A 22,458-nucleotide genomic window follows, 5' to 3' on the forward strand; every position below is an offset into this window, starting at 1 on the left:
TTCTGACCCAGTAATGCCACTTCCAGTAATCCTTCCAAAGTAAACAGTGAGAAATGGGGCCAAGGAGATGATTGTTACTGTATTATTTTCAGTGGCAAAAACCACAAAATGATCTTAATGCCAATAAGAAAACTGGTTAAGTGAATTTTCAAACACTGTCACGCCCACCTATTTTTTCAAAGATTTTGTAAAAAAAAAAAAAAAAAAAAAAGCTAACACAATCAAGTGGTTCCTACTACATGCTGGAAAACTAAGATTCAAAATAGTATCTGCAATATACCCAAGTAGATAAGCTCAAACATATTTTATGACCACATCAAATACTAAATTGCACTGGGAAGTAACAGTGGTTACTTGTACTGGTTTTTTTTAAAAACTTCAGCACTTTTCTATAATGTCAGTGTTAGAATAAGAATTTTTTTTTAAGTTTCTCTACTTTAAAAAAAATGGAAAGGGAGATTGAGAAGGAAATAACGTTCAGTAAGATCTAGATGCTCAAACCCAAAGACTAAAAATACAATCTGCACTCTTTTTAGTTCTAGATTTACTGTATGCTATCAGGCCCAGATTATCTGAGCTTTTCTCCAAATGCCTCACCTCCTGAAGTGAAAGAAGCGACAAAACACAGGTGAGTCTTTCTGTTGCTCCTTATCCTTGCGGAGACTGTCCAAGCGACACTCCCGGCACTTAGGCAGTTGTGCAACGATGTTCACGCAGGAGTCATCCTGTACAAAGGCCTCACCACTCTGCTGCAGCTTCTTGACTTTGGCTGGGTCTGTCAAAACCGACTTTCGGGATGGGGCTAGGAAAACGCAAGATTAAAAAAATGAGACCTCAAATTTTTAAGTCACCAACATTTGACTGAAATCTATTCCAAAGACCAGTTTCCCCAAATGGAGAACTCCTTAAGTTCTGGTTCAACTGTAATTTCTAAAGATGGCTTAACATAAGATAACTATCAGAATAACTGGAAAGTTTTACTATCTTTATAAAATAATCCTCAGGGCTCCAGGATGGCTCAGTCAGTTAAGCCTCCAAATCTTGGTTTCAGCTCAAGTCATGATCTCACAGTTGTGAAATCAAGCCCCACAATGGGCTCCACGCTGAGTGTGGAGCCTGTTTGGGATTCTCTCTCTCCCTCTGTCCCTCCCCCACTTACACTCTCATTCTCTCAAATGAAATAATTCTCATTTGGTAAATCAATTTGGCAAGGCAACTTAAAACCCCAAATTCACCAACTAGACTCATAATTCCAAGTTAGTGTGTACTTCTATTCACAACCCTAGATAAGAAAACTATTTTAGGAAGACTCTTCCAAATCAGATACTTAAATTCATTCCATTAGCAATGCACAGAGACAGGTTCACCTCAACAGAGGGTTCTGTGTGCAAGTCAATTTTGTCACTTTTCACACTCAAAGACTGGTTTAAGTGTGTTTTCCAAAGCACCCTGCAAAAGCTAACCATTCTAAATATAATAACCAAACAGCTTTCCCACACAGGTCCCTGGGTCTATAAAATAGGAGCTATCTTCTAAATGCTTCCAAGGGGTGTCACTTGACCTTTGATAGGTCTTCAATTTCCTTCACGTGTATGTTCCACTCAGGATTAAGAGCAGTAACTACAGACAGGATGATGATTTTAAGTAAAAGCATTTTTTAAATTTTAACTTGCAATGGGCAGGATAACTTAAAGGAAATGTTAACACAGTTTCTAAAGAAAAGGGGAGAGGGGCACTTGGCTGGCTCACTCAATAGAGCATGCAACTCTTGATCTTGGGGTTGTGAGCTCAAGCCCTGTGTTGGATATAAAGGTTACTTAAATAAATAACCACCATAAAGAAAAAAGGGAGAAAAAGTAGAGATTTGACAGGAAAGAGTGATCTTTGTGTCCACTGCATCAGCCCAAACAGCACAGAAATGAACCTATTTATAAATCAAGAGCCTTGAGGAGTATTTTATATGAAACTGACAGACATGACCTTTCTGAGGGCGCCTGGGTAGCTCAGTCAGTTAAGTAAGCATCCGACTTCAGCTCAAGTCATGATTTCAAGGTTTGTGGGTTCGAGGCCCTCGTCGGTCTCTGTGCTGACAGCTCAGAGCCTGGAGTCTGCTTCAGATTTTGTCTCCCTCTCTCTGCCCCTCCCCTGCTCACACTCTAAAAAATTAAAATAAAATAAAAAAAGAAAGAAAGAAAGAAAGAAAGAAAGAAAGAAAGAAAGAAAGAAAAAGACCTTTCCTCAGGATCCAAGGGAGCAGGGAAGTAGATTCTTTGGCAAACAAACAAAAAACAAAAACCAAGAAACAACTTTTGGGGAGCCAGTTGAGAGACAGCTGGGAGAAGTTAGTAGTTGTGGGAACAAACTGTAAGATCTCAAAGCAAAGATGGCTTTAAATAAAATAAGCATCTCTAATAACGATCATAGAGGTGTTCCAATCTTACTTCTCCTAAAGCCGAACCAAAGCACACTGTAAAACGCTAAATGGATGCTGTCAAGCCATGATCCCTTAAGCATTCTTATTCAGTTATAGTAAAGAGAAGGTACAGCAAGGAAGGACAGAAAATAAAGAGATCAATAGTTCAAGGATGGAGTTTTAATTACTCAGATACTGAAAAAACATCATCCTTTAAATTGGGCCAGTTTTTCACAGATCATGGGCAAAGAGTCCAAAGGTTATCTGTTCTTCGCCGGCTTATGAGAGGAAATACGTAGAAATAAGCAAGCTGAACTATCTATATCTAGCTCTTTAGTGAGGAGAGCAATAATAGTTGACCCAATAACTGATTCCCTCAATTCAGAGCAGAGCCAAGGGAAAAAGGCAATGCCAACTTCTGAGGAGGCATATATCTACCTAACGGAAAAAAGGGAGCTGTTCTTGCACTCAGCTTGCTTTTGTTTTCTAGTCCCTAAGCAGAGAAGGAACGCAGGGGACAGAAGAACTTCCAGTCAAGTTTTTCCATACCCACAAGCAGTATCAGTGGACACAGTGGAGAGATCCTGATCACAGCCTCTCATTCTTCAACCAAGAGTTCCAGTAGACAGTATGCACCGGGACACTTAACTAGGTTTTTCATTTCTCTTAAAATCACTTTAGCTGGTGCACAGTTGTACAACATATTAAGACAAAGTGAGACTCCATAACTCATCAATATACTTACAATGTGCTTATCAGTCTAGAATTGTTACTATTTCTTCACATAATATTAAAATAATTTGCCTCAAAAACTAGCTGAATGTAAGGCCTGATGACTCAAAAAGAATAAAAAAATAGAACAGAAATATGGTTATGAATATTCACTTTCTTTGGGGAGTTACATAACTCAAGAGGAAAAGTATAATATTATGCAATTAATTTTATGCAAATCAACAGTTCTATCAACTTAAACCTCAAGAACGTGGAAGCCGGGCTAGAAGTATCATTAGTCAAAGACAGGTTTTCCCACTCCTCCAACTCTGCATCCAAAGACCAAGTCAAATCCACCCATTTTCTCTCTAGCTTCACAGACCTGAAGTAAAAGCTAAATTGTGGATATATTCATGTCTTACTTATCCAAGTGAATAGTGTTTCTCATTAAGTTTTTTTAAAGCTATCAAAAATTCATGCTCATTTTCCCACACAGCTGACAATTATCAAAGGTATTTTTAAATTGTAATAGCTCTGAACTTTCTGACATACTGAAGCCATTTAGTTCTACTAATTCTAATAAGGGAACTTCTGCTAACTACCGTCAGTGGAATGCATCCTCCAACTTAACAGAAGCTGTATGAAATACAGTGTACCATTTTCTCTAAAGAGTATAGGCATACCTTGGAGACACAGTGGGTGTGGTTCCAGACTACCTCAATAAAGCAAATTATTGCAGCAAAGCAAATCAAATGAATTTTGTTTTCCCAGTGCACATGAAAGTTATATTTACACTATACCGTAGTCTACTAAGCGTGCAACAGCCTGGATCCATTAAAAAAAAAAAAAAAAAAAAAAAAAACCATTATCTATGGCAGCTATAGCCTTACAAAATATATTACTTAAGTAAGACTTGCAAGTCAAAATTATTCCTTGATCCATGGGCTGCAGAATGGATGCTGTGTTAGCAGGCATGAAAACAACATTAATCTCATACTATATCTCCCATCAGAGCTCTTGGGTGAACAGGTGCATTGTCCATGAGCAGTAATATTTTGAAAGGAATCTTTTTTTTCGGAGCCGTAGGTCTCAACAATGGCCTTAAAATATTCAGTAAACCATGTTGTAAACAAATGTGCTGTCATCCAGGCTTTGTTGTTCCATTTATAGAGCACAGACTAGATTTAGCATAATCTAAGGGCCCCAGGATTTTCAGAATGGTAAATGAGCACTGGCTTCAACTTGAAGTCATCAGCTACATTAGCCCCTAACAAAGGAGTCCGCCTGTCCTTTAAAGCTTTCAAATCAGGCATTGATTTCTCCTCCCTAGCTCTCGAAGTCCTAGATGGCATCTTCTTCCAATCTGTTTAGTCTAGCCACCTTCATTAATTATCTTAGCTAGATTTTTTGGCTAACTTGCTGCAGCTTCTACATCAGCATTTGCTGCTTCATTTTGCACTTTTATGTTATGGAAATGACTTCTTTCCTTAAGCGCCACAAACCAACCTATGATAGCTTCAAACTTTTCTGCAGCTTCCTCACACCTCTTAGCCTTCAGAGAATTGAAGAGAATAATGACCTTGCTCTGGACTTAAAGGAATGTTGTGGTTGGTTTGCTCTTCCATCCAGACCACTAAAACAGTCTCCAAGTCAGCAATAAGGTTGTTTTACTTATCATTTGTGTTCACTGTAGTAGTACTTTTCATCGCCTTCAAGAATTTTTACTTTGCATTCCGCAGCTTGCCTGTCTGGCACAACAGGCCTAGCTTTATCTTGGCTTTGAGCGTGCCTTCCTCACTAAGCCTAACCATTTCTAGCTTTTGATTTAAGTGAGAGACGTGTGACTCTTCCTTTCCCTTTAACACTGAAGAGGCCGCTGTAGGGTTATTATTGGGCCTCATTTCACTAATTTTGTGTCTCAAAGAATATGCAGGCCTGAAGAGAGGAAGAGAGATGAGGAAATGGTTGGCTGGTGGAGCAGTCAGAACAAACGCAACATGCTGTCAACTAAGTTCGCCATCTCATATGGGTGCAGTTTGAGGTGCCCCCAAACAATTACAACAGCAACATAAAGATTACTCATCACAATCATAACAAATATGGTAATAATGAAAAAGTCAGAAATACCACAAGAATTACCAAAACGTGACATATAGACTAGAAGTGAGCAAATATTGTTGGGAAAATGGTGCCAACAGATTTCTTGACAAAGCGTTGCCACAAACCTTCAATAAGTTAAAACTGCAGTATCTGCAAAGTGCAATAAAGCAAAGTACAAAAAAAAATAATAATAAAAAATAAGGTATGCTAGCACATAGTTTTAAATTGTAGGTGCAGCAGGATTTCCCCTTAGGCAAGGAGACTGCCCGGTGTTATAGCCCTGTCCTTAAAATCTTTAACCAAAAGTCCCTTTTCTAGAGGTGCTAGTATAAATTCTGTCTTTAAAAATACATTGCAGATCTGAATTACCTGCATGAGCATAAAGTGTCGATCATCTCTAACACTCCATCTGGATGCTACCAAAAAATCAGTGATAAGCTTAAGATAAAATAATCATCAGATTACTTTGGGTTGTGTTTCAAAATTATTTTCTTACAACCAGAAATTGGGAACCGCCTAATTACCCATCTAGTAGGAACCAGTTAAGTCATCTAATAAATGCATATATAATGGAATCCGTACAGCCTCTGAAAGGTTGATAGACACTTACACTAATTCACAGGATAAAATTGTTGGTATAAACCCATTTGTGTTATAGTTTATCTGTACTTCTAATACACATGGAACCAGGTACACTAAAATATTCATAGTAATCATTTCTAAGAAGATTTTAGGATGCTACTTTTCTCCTTTAACTTTCCCAATTATGTGAACTTTTGCTATAGTCACTTTCATATTATCTTCTCATAAAGTAAGGAGACATATATGTACCCACTACCATCTCTCAGCTTCTACCAATAAAGACTTGTAGAAACACTCACCATTCTGGATTTTACTGTTGTTTCTTGTACAACAGCTTTCATTATCTATTTTTACTGAAGATTCCTTCAAATTCTGTGACCGGCATCCTAAAGTTGAAGATTCTATCTTTTTTTCCACACAACTATTAAAGCTATTACTATTGACACCTGCTTTCTCCTCTGGCTTATCTGAAAGGACATCAGATGTGGAAGGCGTATATTCTAGGTGCTTCTGCAGTTCAGGAGTACTGGCAATTTCTAATTCTGCCGTAGAAGAAGGCTTTGTAGGTGAGCACTCCTTAGGAAGGCCAGTCGATGATTGAGAAACCGATTCCGACTGGTTTTCCTGATCAGTGCTAGTCTTCAGCTGGGTACAGCTACCTTTTGGTTCACTAAGGGGTTTTAAGTCTCCAGTTCCAATCTGAGAGAACTTTGAAGACAGCAATCCTACTTTGCAGACAACATCTGGTTTTGTTCTCAGTATTTCAGGCTTTGTATTTAGACAGGAAGAAAGTTCTTCTGGTAAAATCTGTTTATGACATCTGAAAAAGAGAATACAAAAAACTAGCATCTAGGTCTCTTTTATCACTCCTCTACTGCCCAAAAACAATTGTTTGGTACCTTAAGGCAACCACTATTGAGAGAGAAAACAAACTGCTTATTTTAGAGAATGAAGGATAGGTTTCTGTGAGCTGGAGTTAAAGATAATCAGTCAATGGCTCTGCAAAAATATCCTAAACACTTAGAAAAATACAATCCTAAATCCTATCTATATATGCTCATAAATCTCTAACTACTTCAGGTTAGTTCTATTTATCACAGTATAACGAAACTTAGCTTTCCCTTAAAGCACACAGTAGCTCATGCAACCAAAACCACCAGCAGCACAAAACCCAGTCCAGCTACAAAAAACATGTCACTGACTCTGACACTGGATAATTCCATTCCTGTTTGGTTAGTGATCAAGACCCAAAGCAACTGAAAATTCAACTAATTACGTGCTTGCTCACAAAATGATGGGGTATTTCTCCTATCCCCTACCTTAATAGGAAGCATCCTTAAAGAACTTTTGTTTCTCTGAAATTCATCTTAAAGTTTTTTCCCCAGCAAAACATAAAGTTTTTTTTCCTATTATACTTTTTCCTTTTTTTCTTTTCCTTTTTTTTCCTATTATACTTTTTCCTTTTTTTTCCTATTATACTTTTTTTTCTCTGTCTCTAACACAGGATTTCCTCCTTGAGAAGATTTTCTTTTCTTTAAGTAAGCTTTACACCCAACGTGGGGATTGAACTCACCATCCTGAGATCAAGAGCCACAGGCACTACTGACTGAGCCAGCCAGGTGCCCCAAGAACTTCTTCATTTAAGTACTCACATGAGACATTTTGCTTGGGTAGCACCAAACTTCTTACTGTTCCCTTTTTCTACCCAAAGACTGTTCCTCCTTCCATCTGACTGCTCTGTGGCCACCTTCCAAGCTCATCCCAGGCAGCCCACTTTCCTCCCAAGGAAGCAATGTGCTCAACCAGTCTTCCACCTTATTGCAACAGTCTTCCAAACCCACCTTTCTACATCGTTGTCTCTCTGACCTGTATCTTAGGTCTTTATCAGCTGCCTGCACAGGCCGCCACCCCTTCTAAGAGTTTTCCTTTAAAACTCTTCTCTCTGTAACCTTGTAGCCACTTCAACTCTCTGATTACACTTTACATTTCTTATTCATTTTTTTCACCTATAAACTAGTTACCTATTCCTCCTACAGCTACCGCATCCTCATTTCTATGACTTAATATTTTATCTGCCGCCGCCTATACTTGAGGTCTGGACTAGTAAGAACTACTCTCTTATCACCATGTCTCCGTGTTCTGCACACTCCCACTGACCTCAGTCTTCCACATACAACCACTCCGCTCCCTTTTCGTCACAGCAGACGTTTATTCTGCAACTGTCTACAGTATTTCAACTGACCGTTCTCACTGCATCAAGTGAAGAAAGTTGCCCTTTCCTCACATCTTCACTTTTTAAAAACGTTTTCCACATTGTTCTATATGCCTATTTCCCTTTTCACCTCCAAAAAGGCACCTGACCGATTTGAAAACTCTAATGAAAAGCCTCTGTGGATAACCTGAGATGTGAGGAATGGCAGGTCATGATGCCGAACGTAGCTGTACTAACACCCTATGAACCACGGAATGCAGGTTAAGTCTTGCCACCAGAGCAATGGTTAAGCTCAGACACAGCGACTACGGCTGAAATCATTTTTCTCCTACTATGACTAAACATCTTTAACAAATATCCCTACTTACCCTTGAGGAATTTTTGCTCCAAGATTGGGTGGCGAGTTGGCAGCCTGAGGAGTGCTCTGCTGCCTCGGGTCCTTACTAGGTGGGGTTGCTGCCGTACAGCCAAGCAGGATCTCCTTAAAAACCGTTGTGGGCACAGACTGTACAGGACACATACTAGGAGAGGCCTAAAAAGATAGCAAACCAACAGATATTAAAAGGAAAGTAACTAGTTGGAGAATTGTGAAGTCCTAGCAAGATTCACATTTATTTGCCTGGTTTAATACTAAACAAGCACAACACCATTTCCAAACAAAACGCACAAAACAGTAAAACAACTGAAAAGTCACAAAATTAAGGACTTGTATCTGAAGGCTGTTAAATCATCCCAGCTTTTCATAAAGCTAGAGTCTTCCTATAAAAGATCACCGGCTGATCTTTTACAGACCTCTGAATCATTATGTCAGGAAAATGCAGCCATGTGGCAATTACTTTAAAAATGTGATGCACAAAAGTGAGCTTTCAAGTGACAGTCTTTAAACGGTGGCAGCTTCACATGCACTCAGTTTCGCATGTGAAGTGCACTTACTGCACAGGCTAGCAGGGGACCAGACCACTAGGACTCCTGTAGGCAGTGGTGCCTACTGGGTACCAGGGTAAGCCTCTACAACGCAATAAAGTTGAGAACATGGTTCTTGCTCTTATGTGGCTCTTCAAGTCACAAAGGCAACCGTAAGCTGCAAAAAATATCAAGTCGTGACAAGCCTGTGGGACAAAGTTGGGACACCTTCTCTTTTCAAGAAGTTTTATCTTCACAAAAATATAATAATGGACCCTCTTCTTTCCAGTTTCTACTATCCACACACGTCAACTTCCCACCAGGGAAAAAGGAAGGGATTAAACTCAACTCCCCGTGACCAGTCTTCAACGAAACCAGAGGAAATTATTCCGCTTGATCACCAGCCTCTTTGCATGGGCTTTAAACTTTAAGTCCTGTGCCCTTCCCCTTCCACAATGACTTCTACATTTATCTTACCACCAAATCTAAACCGCAGGAATCTTCAAAGTTTCTTCATCTTCTAGAGATTAGCTTCTAAAATTTGAGGTACAACCTCCCTTAGTTTTTAAAACTTCACCATTCTGAATATATTGATTTACATTCAGTCTACTCATGAATCTTTCTCAGACATTTAACTCTGGCAGCCTCGAAAAAACTGTCTAATATATGCTAAACAGAAATATCTGAAAAATAAAAATCTACTGAATCACTGTCAAAGTTTTGGCACAGTTTCAAACTATATGAAAATATAAAATTATCTGCTCGTATATTATACTACTTCAGTCAACTCAATTTTGGTTAAGTATTAACTTAGTGTTCCCCAGAAAAATTTCTTTGGAGGTGGGGAGGCTTTGGCTATTCTAAGAATATTCTTGGGATGGTCAACTTCGGTTCTCTGAGCCTCAGTTTCCTAATCATTAAGCTGAGGAAGTTAGAGAAGTCCTGAAAGTCCTTTTTGACTCAGTTTCGTAATTCTCTAGTAATCGCCTATAAAACGATTACCCTCCCAAAGTTTAATTGCCAAGTCATTTCAAAATGCTTACTTGAGGCTCACTTTTACCAAGGATCTTCCCTCATACCGCCTTCCTTGTTCTGAATTATGTTTAGAGTTGATATGCTAATACATACCTTTTTTTAAACTACTTTCTTGAGAGCAATTTTGATTGCAAACCTAGAGTAACACACTGAAGAAATTTAGATTGCATAAACTTTTATTCTGTACAATAGCCATTGAGCTGCTTAAGTAAAACAAAAACAAAAACAAAAACCCTCCATCTCATTTCCTAAATCCAATCAATGGACCAGTAAATCCTGCCTCTATTTCCAAAATATTTACAGAATCTAACCAATTTCTTTACATTCCACCACTACCACCATTTTCCCCCCACATGGGATTACAATGGGTCTTCTAACTGGCCTGACTTCCCTCCACGTTTGTCCAAATGGTCTGCCTCCTACCCAAAATGTATCCTACCACAGACCAATCTGTAACATATAAAGCAATCAGATCATGGCACTCCATTGCCTGGAAGAGTTCTGTGTGGTCTGGTCTCTACCAACCTTCCCGATCCTCTCATTCTACTTGTTCACAGTGTTCCAAATACATTGGCTTCATTTCCGGTCTAAACTCTTTCTTGCCTGCACCTTCTTACTTGCCATTCATTCCCTCTGCACAGTTTTCATGTGGCTGACTGGTTCCATCCCTTCACTCTCAAATCTGTTCTACTGTCACCTCCTCAGAACCTCTGATTACTCTTTCCAAAGCAGTGCCCCAAAAAGCATCCCACTATGCTTCATCATATTTCTATGTTTGTTTGTACCCGCCATTGCTTTAGGACACTGCACTGTCAAAGTTCCTTTATTTAAGATACTTTTTTATTGTCAGTCTCCTCACAAGGAATCATACACACCTACAGGCAGACCCTGATCTTGTGTCCACTGTTAAACCTTATAAAACAAGGCACACAGCAGATGCTCAAATAAGACTGGTGGAATGCATGAATGAATGATGCCATTAGGACTTAATATTTCAAAACAGCTAGGTCAGTCCTATGACTGACAGTAATACTCACCAATGTCTAGCAGATATTTAGTATTCAGTAAATATCTGTTGGAAAGACGGATGGAAGGACAGAGGGAATGAAGCAGGAATCTGCTGTTTTACAGTGGTGACTAACCATACCAAGGAAAAGATTTGGAGAGGAATGGCAACACCAGCACAGTGCCTAAGGGTACTGGGCTTTGGTGGCAGACCTTGGTCTGAATCTGGTCTCTGACACTTCCTAGCACATTATTTAACCTCTCCGAGTTCAGTTTCCTCAACTGTAAATGAGAATAATGACGCCTATTTTACAGGGCTGTCCTTCACCATGATGCCTGGCACACAGATTAGCTGACTGAAAGCAGAAAGACGAAAATTTTCTCAGGGCAGTCACCATGTATAACAAATACATAACTTAGGAAGCTTTTCCTTTTAGAAACTGAAATACGCTCAACAGGGATAGGGCTCCAATTTCAAAACCCATCTTCACGTGCACATCACTGCACTGGCCTCTGACTTGACAAGGGTCAAGGTTTCTTCTTACCTGAAGAGTTTTCCCTGAAGGTCTTCTATACCAGTCATGGCAATAGTTCCTCCCTGCCAGCAGACGGAGATAATATAATTGAGTGTATGATGGTATTCTAAAAAGGACACTGCTGGCTCACACTACTCAGCAGACTCTCTCAATTAACCAAGCAATGTCCTAACTCTGAGGAATAGTCTGCTAGGCAGAGAAGACCTTCAAGGAGCCAGCTGTTACTGGCAAACAGGTTTATTCTGTCCAAAAGTATTCACCAATGCAATCCAGAGTCTCGTCTACCTAATCCCAAACTCCTGTTTTCCAAAGACCACCCTAAAAGTAAACTCTGTGCCAGTCCAACACATCTGGAAAGTGCAAACACGGTGAGATGTGTGCCAAGTATGTTACTATACTCACCTTTCACTCCCACATTTAAGTGAACTCTTTCTTTCCTCACTTCTTCCTATACCTCTCTAGCTCTCTTAAAATCTAGCCCCAGCCACTGTTTCCAAAATTTGCCTGATTACAAGAACCACCCAGAACAAAAAAGAATATTTACACATACGGAAAAATATTCCCAACACACTGGAAAGGAATCAAGGAGGCTACAAAACGCTATGGTTTTTAGTTTGTTTTGTTTTGTTTAAAGGCCTCCATGATTATACAGGAAAAAATGAAAAACAAAAAACAGTAGAAGGACAGGTATTCCAAAATGTGAATAAGTGACACTTCTTTAGCGTTTTTCTGGGCTAACTAAATATTTTTAAACAACTTTTTTTTTAATGTGAGAATCTTCATTTGACAAATAAATGCAGTATAAAGGAGAAAAAGTGTTACAATAAAAATAATAAAAAGCCAATACCCATCTCCAGCCAAATCTATCATCCCAATTTCCTTTAAAATGAGAATTTGACTAGTACAAAGTTTAAGAGCTGAAACAGACATTTTTAAAACATCAAATTTAGTTTCTCAATTTAGATGCAGAAATTAAGCTCAAATAGGTTATGGGAACTTATCTCCTAGCCAACGTTCAGGCTTTTTTCAAAAATAGCCTATACTGTGCCCAACAATCAGTTCAGCAGCACACAAACCTACTGAGCTGGACAAAATGCTATCAGAGATCAAAAAGACATGCTTCCTGCCCTTGAACAGTAGGAGTCAGGCAGACAGGATCACTTATAGACATATATGTTACCACATTTTACAGGTGTCTCCTTGAAGGCTATACATCTACTTGCTCACCTATCTGTCCCATCACTGATAAACCTGACATTTATCAGGTTGGGACATGTGGTAAGGAACATGTGCCACTCCTGTGGCACCTTCTTCCACAGGAGTTCCCTACTGACCCCAGTCCTCTGCCTGCACCCCAGGCTGATTCTTCAATGATCTGTCAGGATGCCATTTCCTATTCTCTGGCCTCTCCTCAACACAACATCATGTGGTTCTCCTTTTCATCTCACCAACTATTTATACTGATGTATTCTCCATGTCAGGCTACACCCAATCAACTTCTCCAAACTGGCCTTTATTACCTCTGGGACCCAAGACTGCTAATAACCTCACAGGTTCTACTCTGTTTCTCTCTCAGCTGCTGATACTGTGGATTACTCGACAATATCCTCTGTGAGCTTAACTCTAAGATACAATAATCACTCCCTACTACATTACTTCCCCCTTGTAAACTTAAAAGCAAAAATGAAAGTAGTAATACTAATTTCCAATAATTACCTCTTCATTGTTTCCTGGACAACCTAAAGTCAGGCCTACACACTTGGAAGGAAGACAATATTATATACCTTGGTTTACAAAGTTTTTGGTCAAGTGTCAAAGTTCCTATTGCCTGTTCACAGGCTTAAGACTCAGGAAAGGCAATCATCCTAGCCACGCAGATTCTTAAATTTTTTTTGTGTAGCACAGCACTTGCTTTGGTTCTACTTGATGTTGTTGTAGTCCACTGGGCCCCGATACAGAACCCTGGATGCATTAACTGACTCTGGCCCACTACCATGCCTTACTTGCCTTACTCCTGCAGACCCCAAAGTTCCCTCTAAAGTGCTGCCAACAATCTTAATACCAACTTGGTCCATTTTCAAAATCTAAGCTCCAGCCTGGAGCAGAGCATCACAAAGGTGTTTTTGTCCCTGTAACATGAGTGCATTTGGATACACAGCTGTGTGAGCTTTTACCTAAGCTGTAAAAAAGTTATGTGTATTGTAATAGGTCCTAAGGATTCAACTCACCTCAAAGACAAACAGGCTTAAGTTTCTTGATCTAAATCCTTACTATTTCAGAATAGAATTAAATCCAGTACTTGAACTCACAGTGGCATTCATACAAGCCTATACTTTTCTGGGCAGAAATTTGTTATGGCAAACCAACACTTCCTTTAAAAATCTAGCATGTCTGTTTAACCAATCATAAATTACCAATCAAACCTATTACCAAGGAGGGAGGAGTCCTATTTCAACACCTACTCAGAATTCTAAGGTTCCTCCCCTTCTCTCGTGCCAGGCCTTCTTCCAATTTGATACACACAACTCAGCTTACCCTCAAAAACACTCCTTATGGATGAAAACTGTCAAATCTATTGAGCATTTTCAGCAAATATCAAAAAATAATACACGTTTTACACAAAAAATAGATAACCAGAAACTTATATTATCTCCATCTGCTTGAGTGTAGAAATTATGGCCAAGATCTGGAACTAGCAAAGAAGAGCAGACAACACAGCGTAGAACAGCACAGAAGAAAGCTTTATAACCACCAAACAAACTGGCCACGCACCGTTAGAGTTCAGGAAACTCTGACACAAGTGACAAACATAAGGTTACCTCAGAGCAAGATTTTGCTTGTTTGGAAACTAGGCTTCCATTATTCTCAGAAGACTTGCGTTTTACGGCTCCAATTTTTGTGGAATTACCTAAAATATTTAAAAATAAGTAAGTTGGCTTCCCTGTTTCTCTTAACATGCAAAGGAGAAAGAGGAAAGGTCAGAAGGAGAACAAAGGCTTTAATCAAACAGTATCTTACCACATGTCCCAAAATTATCATGTACAACTTCAACATGAATCAGTGATGGATCAACAATTTTCAGTGCTGGAATCTTAAAAATAAATAAAACAAAGATACTGGGAAACTTAAAAACGCTCAGAAACATACCAGAAATTAGTTCTGTTAACATACAAGAAGAGCTTCTTACAAATAATTTTTTTAAAAACAATCATGATACTTCTCTTTCTACTCTTTTAATACAAAGATAATAAAACTATTTAACTCCTATAAGATATTATAATTCTTTTTTAGAATTATCTTTCTCTGTCAGGTTATCTTACATGCAATTAGCATCCTATTTTACCTCCTCACAGTTGACTTGCAGAGTTTTTGATGCTGGGTTTCCGTTTACAATTGTTGCAGAAAACCACTGAGTCGATGGGTCCAAGCTATAAATTTTTACTTCTGAACCAACTAAGTTTTTGTCACCTGAAAAAAAAAAAATCCTTAGAGCAATCTGCATTATCTCCCAACACACCAACATCCAGGATAATCTTTTCTCAAGTCTTTAAAAAAATCAGTAGACAAAAATAAACAGTAAAAGATACTGCTATAAACACGAGAAGACAGACATTTCAGAAAAGCTAGGAGAAATTTTTAACTTTATTTTAAACTTTTTATTCCACTTTCCTATTAATTTACCTAAAAGTGGCAATATATTTATTCTACCATTTGTAGGAGACCAAGCAGAATCCAGGTAGCTCACTGAACCCAAACTTACTTTCCTGTGCAGAGTTTTAGGGGATCCAAATTCAGAAACCCCAACAGAACTGCCTAAACAGAACTTAAAAAACTGTAAAATTGACCAGGAAACTCAGTAACAGTATATGGGAAGATCAGGATTACCACATTCATGTTTCATTAATTTTATAAGACTGAAATTTCAAACATATCAAATTCCATGTCAAAATACATCTGAGCTTTTTTAATACCTACTTTACTAGTTTTCACATAAGCCCTGAGCTTTCCAAATTTCAGAGGCTTTTGAATATATAAAGTCCTTCAATCATCTAGTTGCATGAAGAAAGCAATTACTAAAAAATTAGAAATTTCAATGAATGAGGACTAAAATGTAGTTTCTTACAAACTAATTATTTGTCAACTCATGAACTATCATCAACAGATAATCTATATACCTTGTAAAAGATGGCTTTCATCCAAATGTTTCACAATCAAAGCTTGAAATTCTTTACTGACATTCTGATTATCCATAAGGGAAAGTCGAAGATTGTTTACATCCTGAAAAATGGAAGATTTTAAGGTAACAAATAAGAAGCGTTAAACTCCAGTGGATATTTCAATCAGCTTAATGTTTAAGTACTGTCAGTAGCCATTTGATGGCACCAAACCACTGCAACTCCAATGAACTGAAAAGGTCAAATAGTAGGAATCCATCAAATGATCACAGGTATAGGGAGACTAAAGTGAAGTCACCCCAAGCTAAGAGCATGACAAATACTAAGGAGTGGCTCAAAGCATAATTTTAAGTATGACACAACTTTGACTACGGAAAATATAATAAACTAGATGGTCAATCCAAGGATTTCCCAGGGGCAAAAGACACACACATAGAAACACACGGATATGTAGAGTCAATTTGCTGAAATTGTTTTTAACAAATCACCACACAGATTGATTTAACCCAACTAAAATTCCAAATGCATTTTTGTTTACAAATGGTAAAGGGAGGTATGGGAGAGACAAAATCTGAATGAATAGCATTAAGTTTTCAGCAAGCCAGTTTTGAAACACTCAATTCTTGGCAGCAGCTCCATTTTGGGCGCTATTCCACAGTCTTCTGGCTTTGTGTGCACACTAAGTTATGATAAATGTATACAGAAAATGTCAATACAAATAACCTGCTGAACACAAACTATACAGCACAGAAGCTCTTCTAATATCAGGGCTTCACACTTTTCTGACACTGAAATGGATACACAGTGGCCAAAATTAGTTCATCCATTCCTCCCACTGGGAAAACTAGTCTTTTAGAGAGGCCATGCTGGAAAAATGCATTTCTTAAGCCAAATAACATTAGACTTAACCTAGGGTCTTCAGAAGAGCTCAACATTAATTATCAGAATGAACCATTTACGGTTGTTTTTTTTTTCCCCTCATGCTGCTGCAATTTCAAAAAAAAAAAAAAAAATGTAAATGTGTGCTCCAATTCTTATTAAGAGATAAAATGCACATTACTAGGGACAGTCACAAATGGCTCTTAAACAAGGTAGAATAATTCTACTCTGCCCAGGAAAGTTTTAGTGCCAGATGACTGACCTGGGTATTTTGTCTTCTTACCCACAGATAAATAAGTCAAATTCAATCCAAAAAACAGACCTTAAGTTTCAATTCCAACTTCTATATATGCCAAATGATTTTCAGGTTCTCTGTGTATTATATAGGGCAAGCATTCTACTGCACTAATAACATCTCCCAACACAGTTTCATACAGTAGCGACTGGATGTAACTACCCACATCTACAAGAGAATGTCCTGAAGCACTAAGCTTGGGCCACTATTATCACCAGTAAAAGTCAAGAGCACACATCATAATCTACCTCAATTAATATTACTAGCAATATTCACAATGATAGCCATGGTGCACCTTCCTGAGAATAAAAACTTACTGATCTAGATTTTGCTTTTTCCATCTTAAGAAACAAAATTATGAGTTCTGCTTTGACTAAAAAGCTTGGATATACAAAAGATGCAAAACACAACTGTCCAGAAAACAATGCTGAGAAGTAAAAACTACTCTATCACTAAGTAAAGCAAGATACCCAAAGCCCCTCCTGTATGTTCCTTGGTCCTTAAGAGCAAGGCATTCTTCCTTTTAAGGCAAATAAAACATCAACATGGCTATCTGAACATCACGAAGGTAACCTGCATCTGAAATTAACTTAAGCAAAAGCACCTTTTTTTGTTCTGTTTAATCATTGTAAAATAAGGTTCAGAATGTGGACCTTGTTTTCACTCACCTTCAGGATACAGAAATGAGACGTTAGTGAGAAAGCCCGTGCTTTGGGTTTTCCAACACAGGCACATCAATGGCAATGACCATTGACCCTAAACTGTCTTTTAACAACAGTTCACAGAAACAAGTCAGGTCACCAAATGGATGTGGATAAAGGGGATTAAGTTTCATAAATGACCTCTAAAAGACAAATGATATGACATGACCAACTCTATTCCCAAGGTAGTAATCTGGAAATAATCTATATGTTCTTTCCCCCTCTCTGCGAACATTTTCATGAGGAAAATAATCACATATAAGCAAGACCCAAGAGCCTAAATGTTGTGAAGAAAAGGGTGGGGCTTTTGCAAGCTAATTGGAAAGAACACACATGCATGTGCTCTCAATTCTCATTATTCATTGTAATTATGTTTATTAAGTCCACACAAACACTGGAATAGTGAATAGTGAACCACTGCTCCTAGTGGAAAGATAAGGTTAGGTTCCTTTGAGCCTCTGGGTCACAATTTCATCAACCGACCTATATATAACCTTGTTTTATGTGTGTGTGTGCGTGTATGTGTGCTCACATGCGCGTGCTAGAAAACACATTATTTAATATACGTTACTGCATTATTAACTTAGAAATCACAGCCAACAGCATTATAACTCATGGCTGAATACAACTTCTCTAACAAATGTATTTCTTCCCTAAGACACATCACAGCCTTCTTGCACTTAGGAAGACTAGACAGTACTTCAGCACTATAGTTGGTGTAGTAAAACCACAAAAAAAAAAAAAAAAAAACATAAAAATTCAGCACTAATTAGACCTCAGAAAGGATACTTGTTACAGTATAAGAGATGAAACAAGAAGGCAGAACATCACTTTATTCAACCTCAGTTGGGAACATTTGTCAGGCAACTCAAATTTTTTGCCACCCTGCCAATGTCTGATGACCATGAAAGTGCCGAAGTACTGATCTGAACGTTACAAATATATTTTAGCAGATAGGCAACTTCCCAAATAATACAGGATACATAAAATAACAACTGCCATATATGGATATATACTCGTGTGTGTGTGTGTGTGTGTGTGTGTGTGTGTATATATATATATATATATGAATGAGAACCAATCTTTTTAAAATTATTTTTGTATCACCTAGGTGTTTCATACATATGCGCACATGCGCACGCACACACACACACACACACACACACACCCCAACCATAGTTTCTCTGTCCTTCCAAGACCAAATGGATAGCACCAACCGAATGGCTAACACTGAGGGATGATGCCTAACAACTAACTGCTGGGATGGGTCCTTTTCTGTTAGATAGCTGTTCGAATTAGAGCAATCAACATCAGTATTTTAGTTCTTGTCTTAAAAGACTCTGTATTTCTATCTTTAGAGTTTAATATTGTTTTTATGTTTTACCTGTATAGGCTTCAGGAGGTCTTTAGAAAGAAATACTCTTTGCTGATCTCCCAGAAAGCGAATAGACGTTATGGATCCCAAACCAGCTTTGTCCAACAGAGACTTGTACACCTATAGCAAAACAAAAGAAAATGTTTTGGCATCACAACTGCTGTCAGCATAACTCTGAAAATGGGGACTAGCAATTCTCCACACATATAGAAAGAGATAAAACCATTAAGTTTTTTTTATTTACTGCCAGTATCCCAATAACGACTATTTATGCAACCATAATATCACACAATTTTTATCCAAAAGTCAATCATTTAAACCAGATACACATTTGGGACTCATTAACATAGAAGTCTGGGCCCAAAGATATACAGCTTCTCTAAAATTTATGCAAAAAATTGTGTATATACATTTTTCTGAGGATACAGAACCATGTTTTTAGCCAATTCTTAATAGCTGGGGTGGAAAAATACAAAGACAAAATATAACTTTAACCAAAACCCTACATTACTCAAAAACCTCCAGTAGCTGTTCTCACCTACAGACAAAATCTTAACTTTGCTAACACAGCAGACTTGGTTCTTCACAATCTGGTCAGCCTTTCAGTCACCTTCCTGGCCTTTCCAACTGTCTAAATCTGACCCTTCCACCATTAAGCCCTATGTCTCACAAAACCTGAACTGTCTTCTCCAGACCCTGTGATCACTCTCGTATTCCAACTACACCAGACTTATGATATGGAAATGGTACTGACTACCAGTACCTTCAGAGCCAAAGAATATTATGACTCAGAGAGAACCTTAGGGATCATGAGGCCAAGACTGGCAACTCTCTACAGGAACCAGGCAACAGCCAGATTTTAAGGTATACTCTCCCCGTTTCATAAGCAGACAACTAATTCAAATTTTCTTAAAACACTATGAGGGTCAAGCCAAACAGATCTGTATGTCCATATACAACTGCTGATTTCTGACTTCTGACCTAGACATTACCCATATGACCATCCCCATTTTTCAAGTGAAGAAATAGAGCTGAGAAAGTCAAGGGCCTAGACTTCCAGAATTCCTCGCAGGGGGGCTGACAGGAGATCCCAGATGCTCTTCTAACTCCCCTACGCTGTCATGTTTCTGTACTATTATTCTCCAGATGCCAAATATAGGCACTACATATCCATTTCCCTTGTTTCACACATAACCAATTAAATACCCTCTTCTCATAAGCCAAGTTCTACTCACTATTGCAGGCCACTGAACAACTCGTTCAGAAATTTCAGGAGACTTTCGTTCAGCCAAAACCAAGTTATGTTCTACTAAAAATGCTCTCCTTAGAAGGCTGTAGACTTCTATCCATCTTCTCTTCCTCCAAGATTCCCCGTCAAACTCTACGCACACCTAGACAAACAGAAGTAAAAAAAAAAAAAAAAATCAGATTTGATTAACAAAATAAACACGAAAAATGCCAACTTTGAATTATGCCATTATTCTACTTGAATCTTTAATCTGAATATCTGAGTGTTTGCTGTCCCTCTTTCCCACTCTTACTTCCCTTCGCAGTCCACATAAACCAGTCTGACATGTTAATCTAACCATCAAGCTCTGGCTCCCAAATCACTTTGGGAAGCAGCAGCCAAGGGTTTTGGAGGCCAATCTCTGCCCCCCAAAATAACTTCTAGGAAGCCCATACATACAACAAGAACCCCCCCTGTGGAAAGTTTTTACATATGTTAGACATCAGAACTTTAAGAACCAAAAGAAAGAAATTTGAAACCCTAAAAAAAGTACTTACTGCAGGTCATTGTAATTCTAAATTGACGCTGCTTGTGGGCCTAAGATGAGCACCCCCACCCATTCACCATAATCCACAACTTGCTTTTCAATCCCTTTGGTATTCACAGGACTTAACACTAGGCCTAGTAGAGAGCATATCCTCAATATCCCTTTCAGTTGAATAAACTGGGAGTTTGGAGTCAAAGACTACTTTGCTAAATACAGAAGCAAATAGTTGATAAATTGACCCCAGAGTTAAACTTCCTCAATACGTGGTGTAAAAATCACTTTTTTAAATTTGATTTAAAATCCCCTCTCCTACTAAAGCAGCCTCTCGTTTTTGGTTTCAAAGAACTAGTTAATAAACATGCCAACTCTGTTCATAAGTTCACAGATAATCATATCTCCCTTTTCAACTTTTAATTAAAAAAAAAAATTTAGTTAACTTCCATTCATCTGTCAGAACCCGATTAAAAAAATCCTTTCCTCCAAGAAGCTTTACCTTACCTTCAAAGAGCCTCCTCCACCCCTCAGAAGAGAGTTCCCTTGTTCATTGCACTCAAAGCCCTATACTTTTCCTTCCTAACACTGACCCACACTTTGAATTATTTACTTGTGGCTGACTGATCGACATAAATTCTAATATGTCAAAGTCTGCATCTGTTTTTACTTAACTGTTGTATTTCACTGGCATCCAGTCCCCAGTCAGTACTCAAATACTTGTTGAATGAATAAATGTCTCTCTGAATTGGGCTCTTACCTTCTGTTTACTCTAAACCACTTAGCAGGCAGGACATTCCCAACTGGTATACCACTATAGCCCCAATCCTAAACCTTCTCCAGTTTCATGGCCTTAGAATATCAATCTTTAAAAATCAATGAAATTTAAAATCCATCCTATCCTCCTCCCCCAACAGTAAAATCTACATCCCTAACTTCCCAGGCAACTTCTCCTGAGAAGATGCATATCTTCTTGGCATGGCAGACTTTTAATCTTGCAGTTATCACAGAATACATCCAAATGTGTGAACACCTACTATGTGCCAAGGCCCTGTGTGTGTACTCTCTCTTTGGTTCTACCCACCCCATCCATCACTATACTTAATCAAATGGTCCTTCACAGAGCTGTTCAGAGACTGCTCATCTTCCTGCCTCCCCAGCCACCAGAATCCAGGTCCTCTGATAGCTCCCCTAAATTGGATAGTCTTTCTGCCCCACATCACATCAACTCCAAACCCAAACTAGCTTTAGATGGCAGAGTTTTCCCATCAATGTGTAAGAGGAATGAGCATATATAAACTACAGCACCAGAGAAATCTGGGTTTGAATCCCAGCTATGCTGAAGCTTTCTTAGAATGATTTTACTTGCATAAAATAAGATACATAGTATTACAAAGAAAACCAATTAACCTGCCTGGCAGGTTAAGAACCCCTACTAAAATCTAAGCTCTTTGAAACTGGTTTTGCTAGCTTCAAAATGAAAGTACTAACATCTACCCATCACTGAACTTTAATATAGATTTTTAAGACAATGTATGTAAAGCATCTGCCACGGAGACTAGGTAGCCTTAAAAGCTCCATGGGAATTCAAATCTTAATTTATCAAGGTATCAGTTCACTTAGTAGTGGTGGAAAGATCTTAAATATGATTATCCAGTATCTATTCAGCAAAAAACTAAGAAACAAAGACAAAAAAAAGTAAAGGATTAAGATATTCAGTGGCTTCCCAAAACTTAAGCAACATCACAATTCTTATCCAACCACCACCTA

At 38.4% G+C, this 22,458-nt stretch overlaps 1 protein-coding gene across 4 annotated transcripts in view; it reads right to left on the reverse strand.

The window, feature by feature from the left end:
- The window catches only part of KDM3A (lysine demethylase 3A), a 53,024-nt gene that overhangs the window by 25,196 nt on the left and 5,370 nt on the right, over nucleotides 1–22,458 (reverse strand). For all 4 annotated transcript variants that reach the window (XM_060655869.3, XM_060655852.2, XM_081795241.1 and 1 more), the window contains exons 3-11: nucleotides 20,158–20,313; nucleotides 18,932–19,042; nucleotides 15,673–15,775; nucleotides 14,841–14,965; nucleotides 14,516–14,588; nucleotides 14,317–14,405; nucleotides 8,387–8,550; nucleotides 6,106–6,626; nucleotides 598–802 (exon numbers count right to left, since the gene is read on the reverse strand). In XM_060655869.3, coding sequence (XP_060511852.1) covers nucleotides 598–802; nucleotides 6,106–6,626; nucleotides 8,387–8,550; nucleotides 14,317–14,405; nucleotides 14,516–14,588; nucleotides 14,841–14,965; nucleotides 15,673–15,775; nucleotides 18,932–19,042; nucleotides 20,158–20,313 — 1,547 coding nt within the window. The remainder of the gene's footprint in view (nucleotides 1–597; nucleotides 803–6,105; nucleotides 6,627–8,386; nucleotides 8,551–14,316; nucleotides 14,406–14,515; nucleotides 14,589–14,840; nucleotides 14,966–15,672; nucleotides 15,776–18,931; nucleotides 19,043–20,157; nucleotides 20,314–22,458) is intronic.

This window comes from Panthera onca, chromosome A3 (assembly GCF_046562875.1).
Source record: "Panthera onca isolate mPanOnc1 chromosome A3, mPanOnc1 haplotype 2, whole genome shotgun sequence".
NCBI classification, from domain to species: Eukaryota; Metazoa; Chordata; class Mammalia; order Carnivora; family Felidae; genus Panthera; species Panthera onca.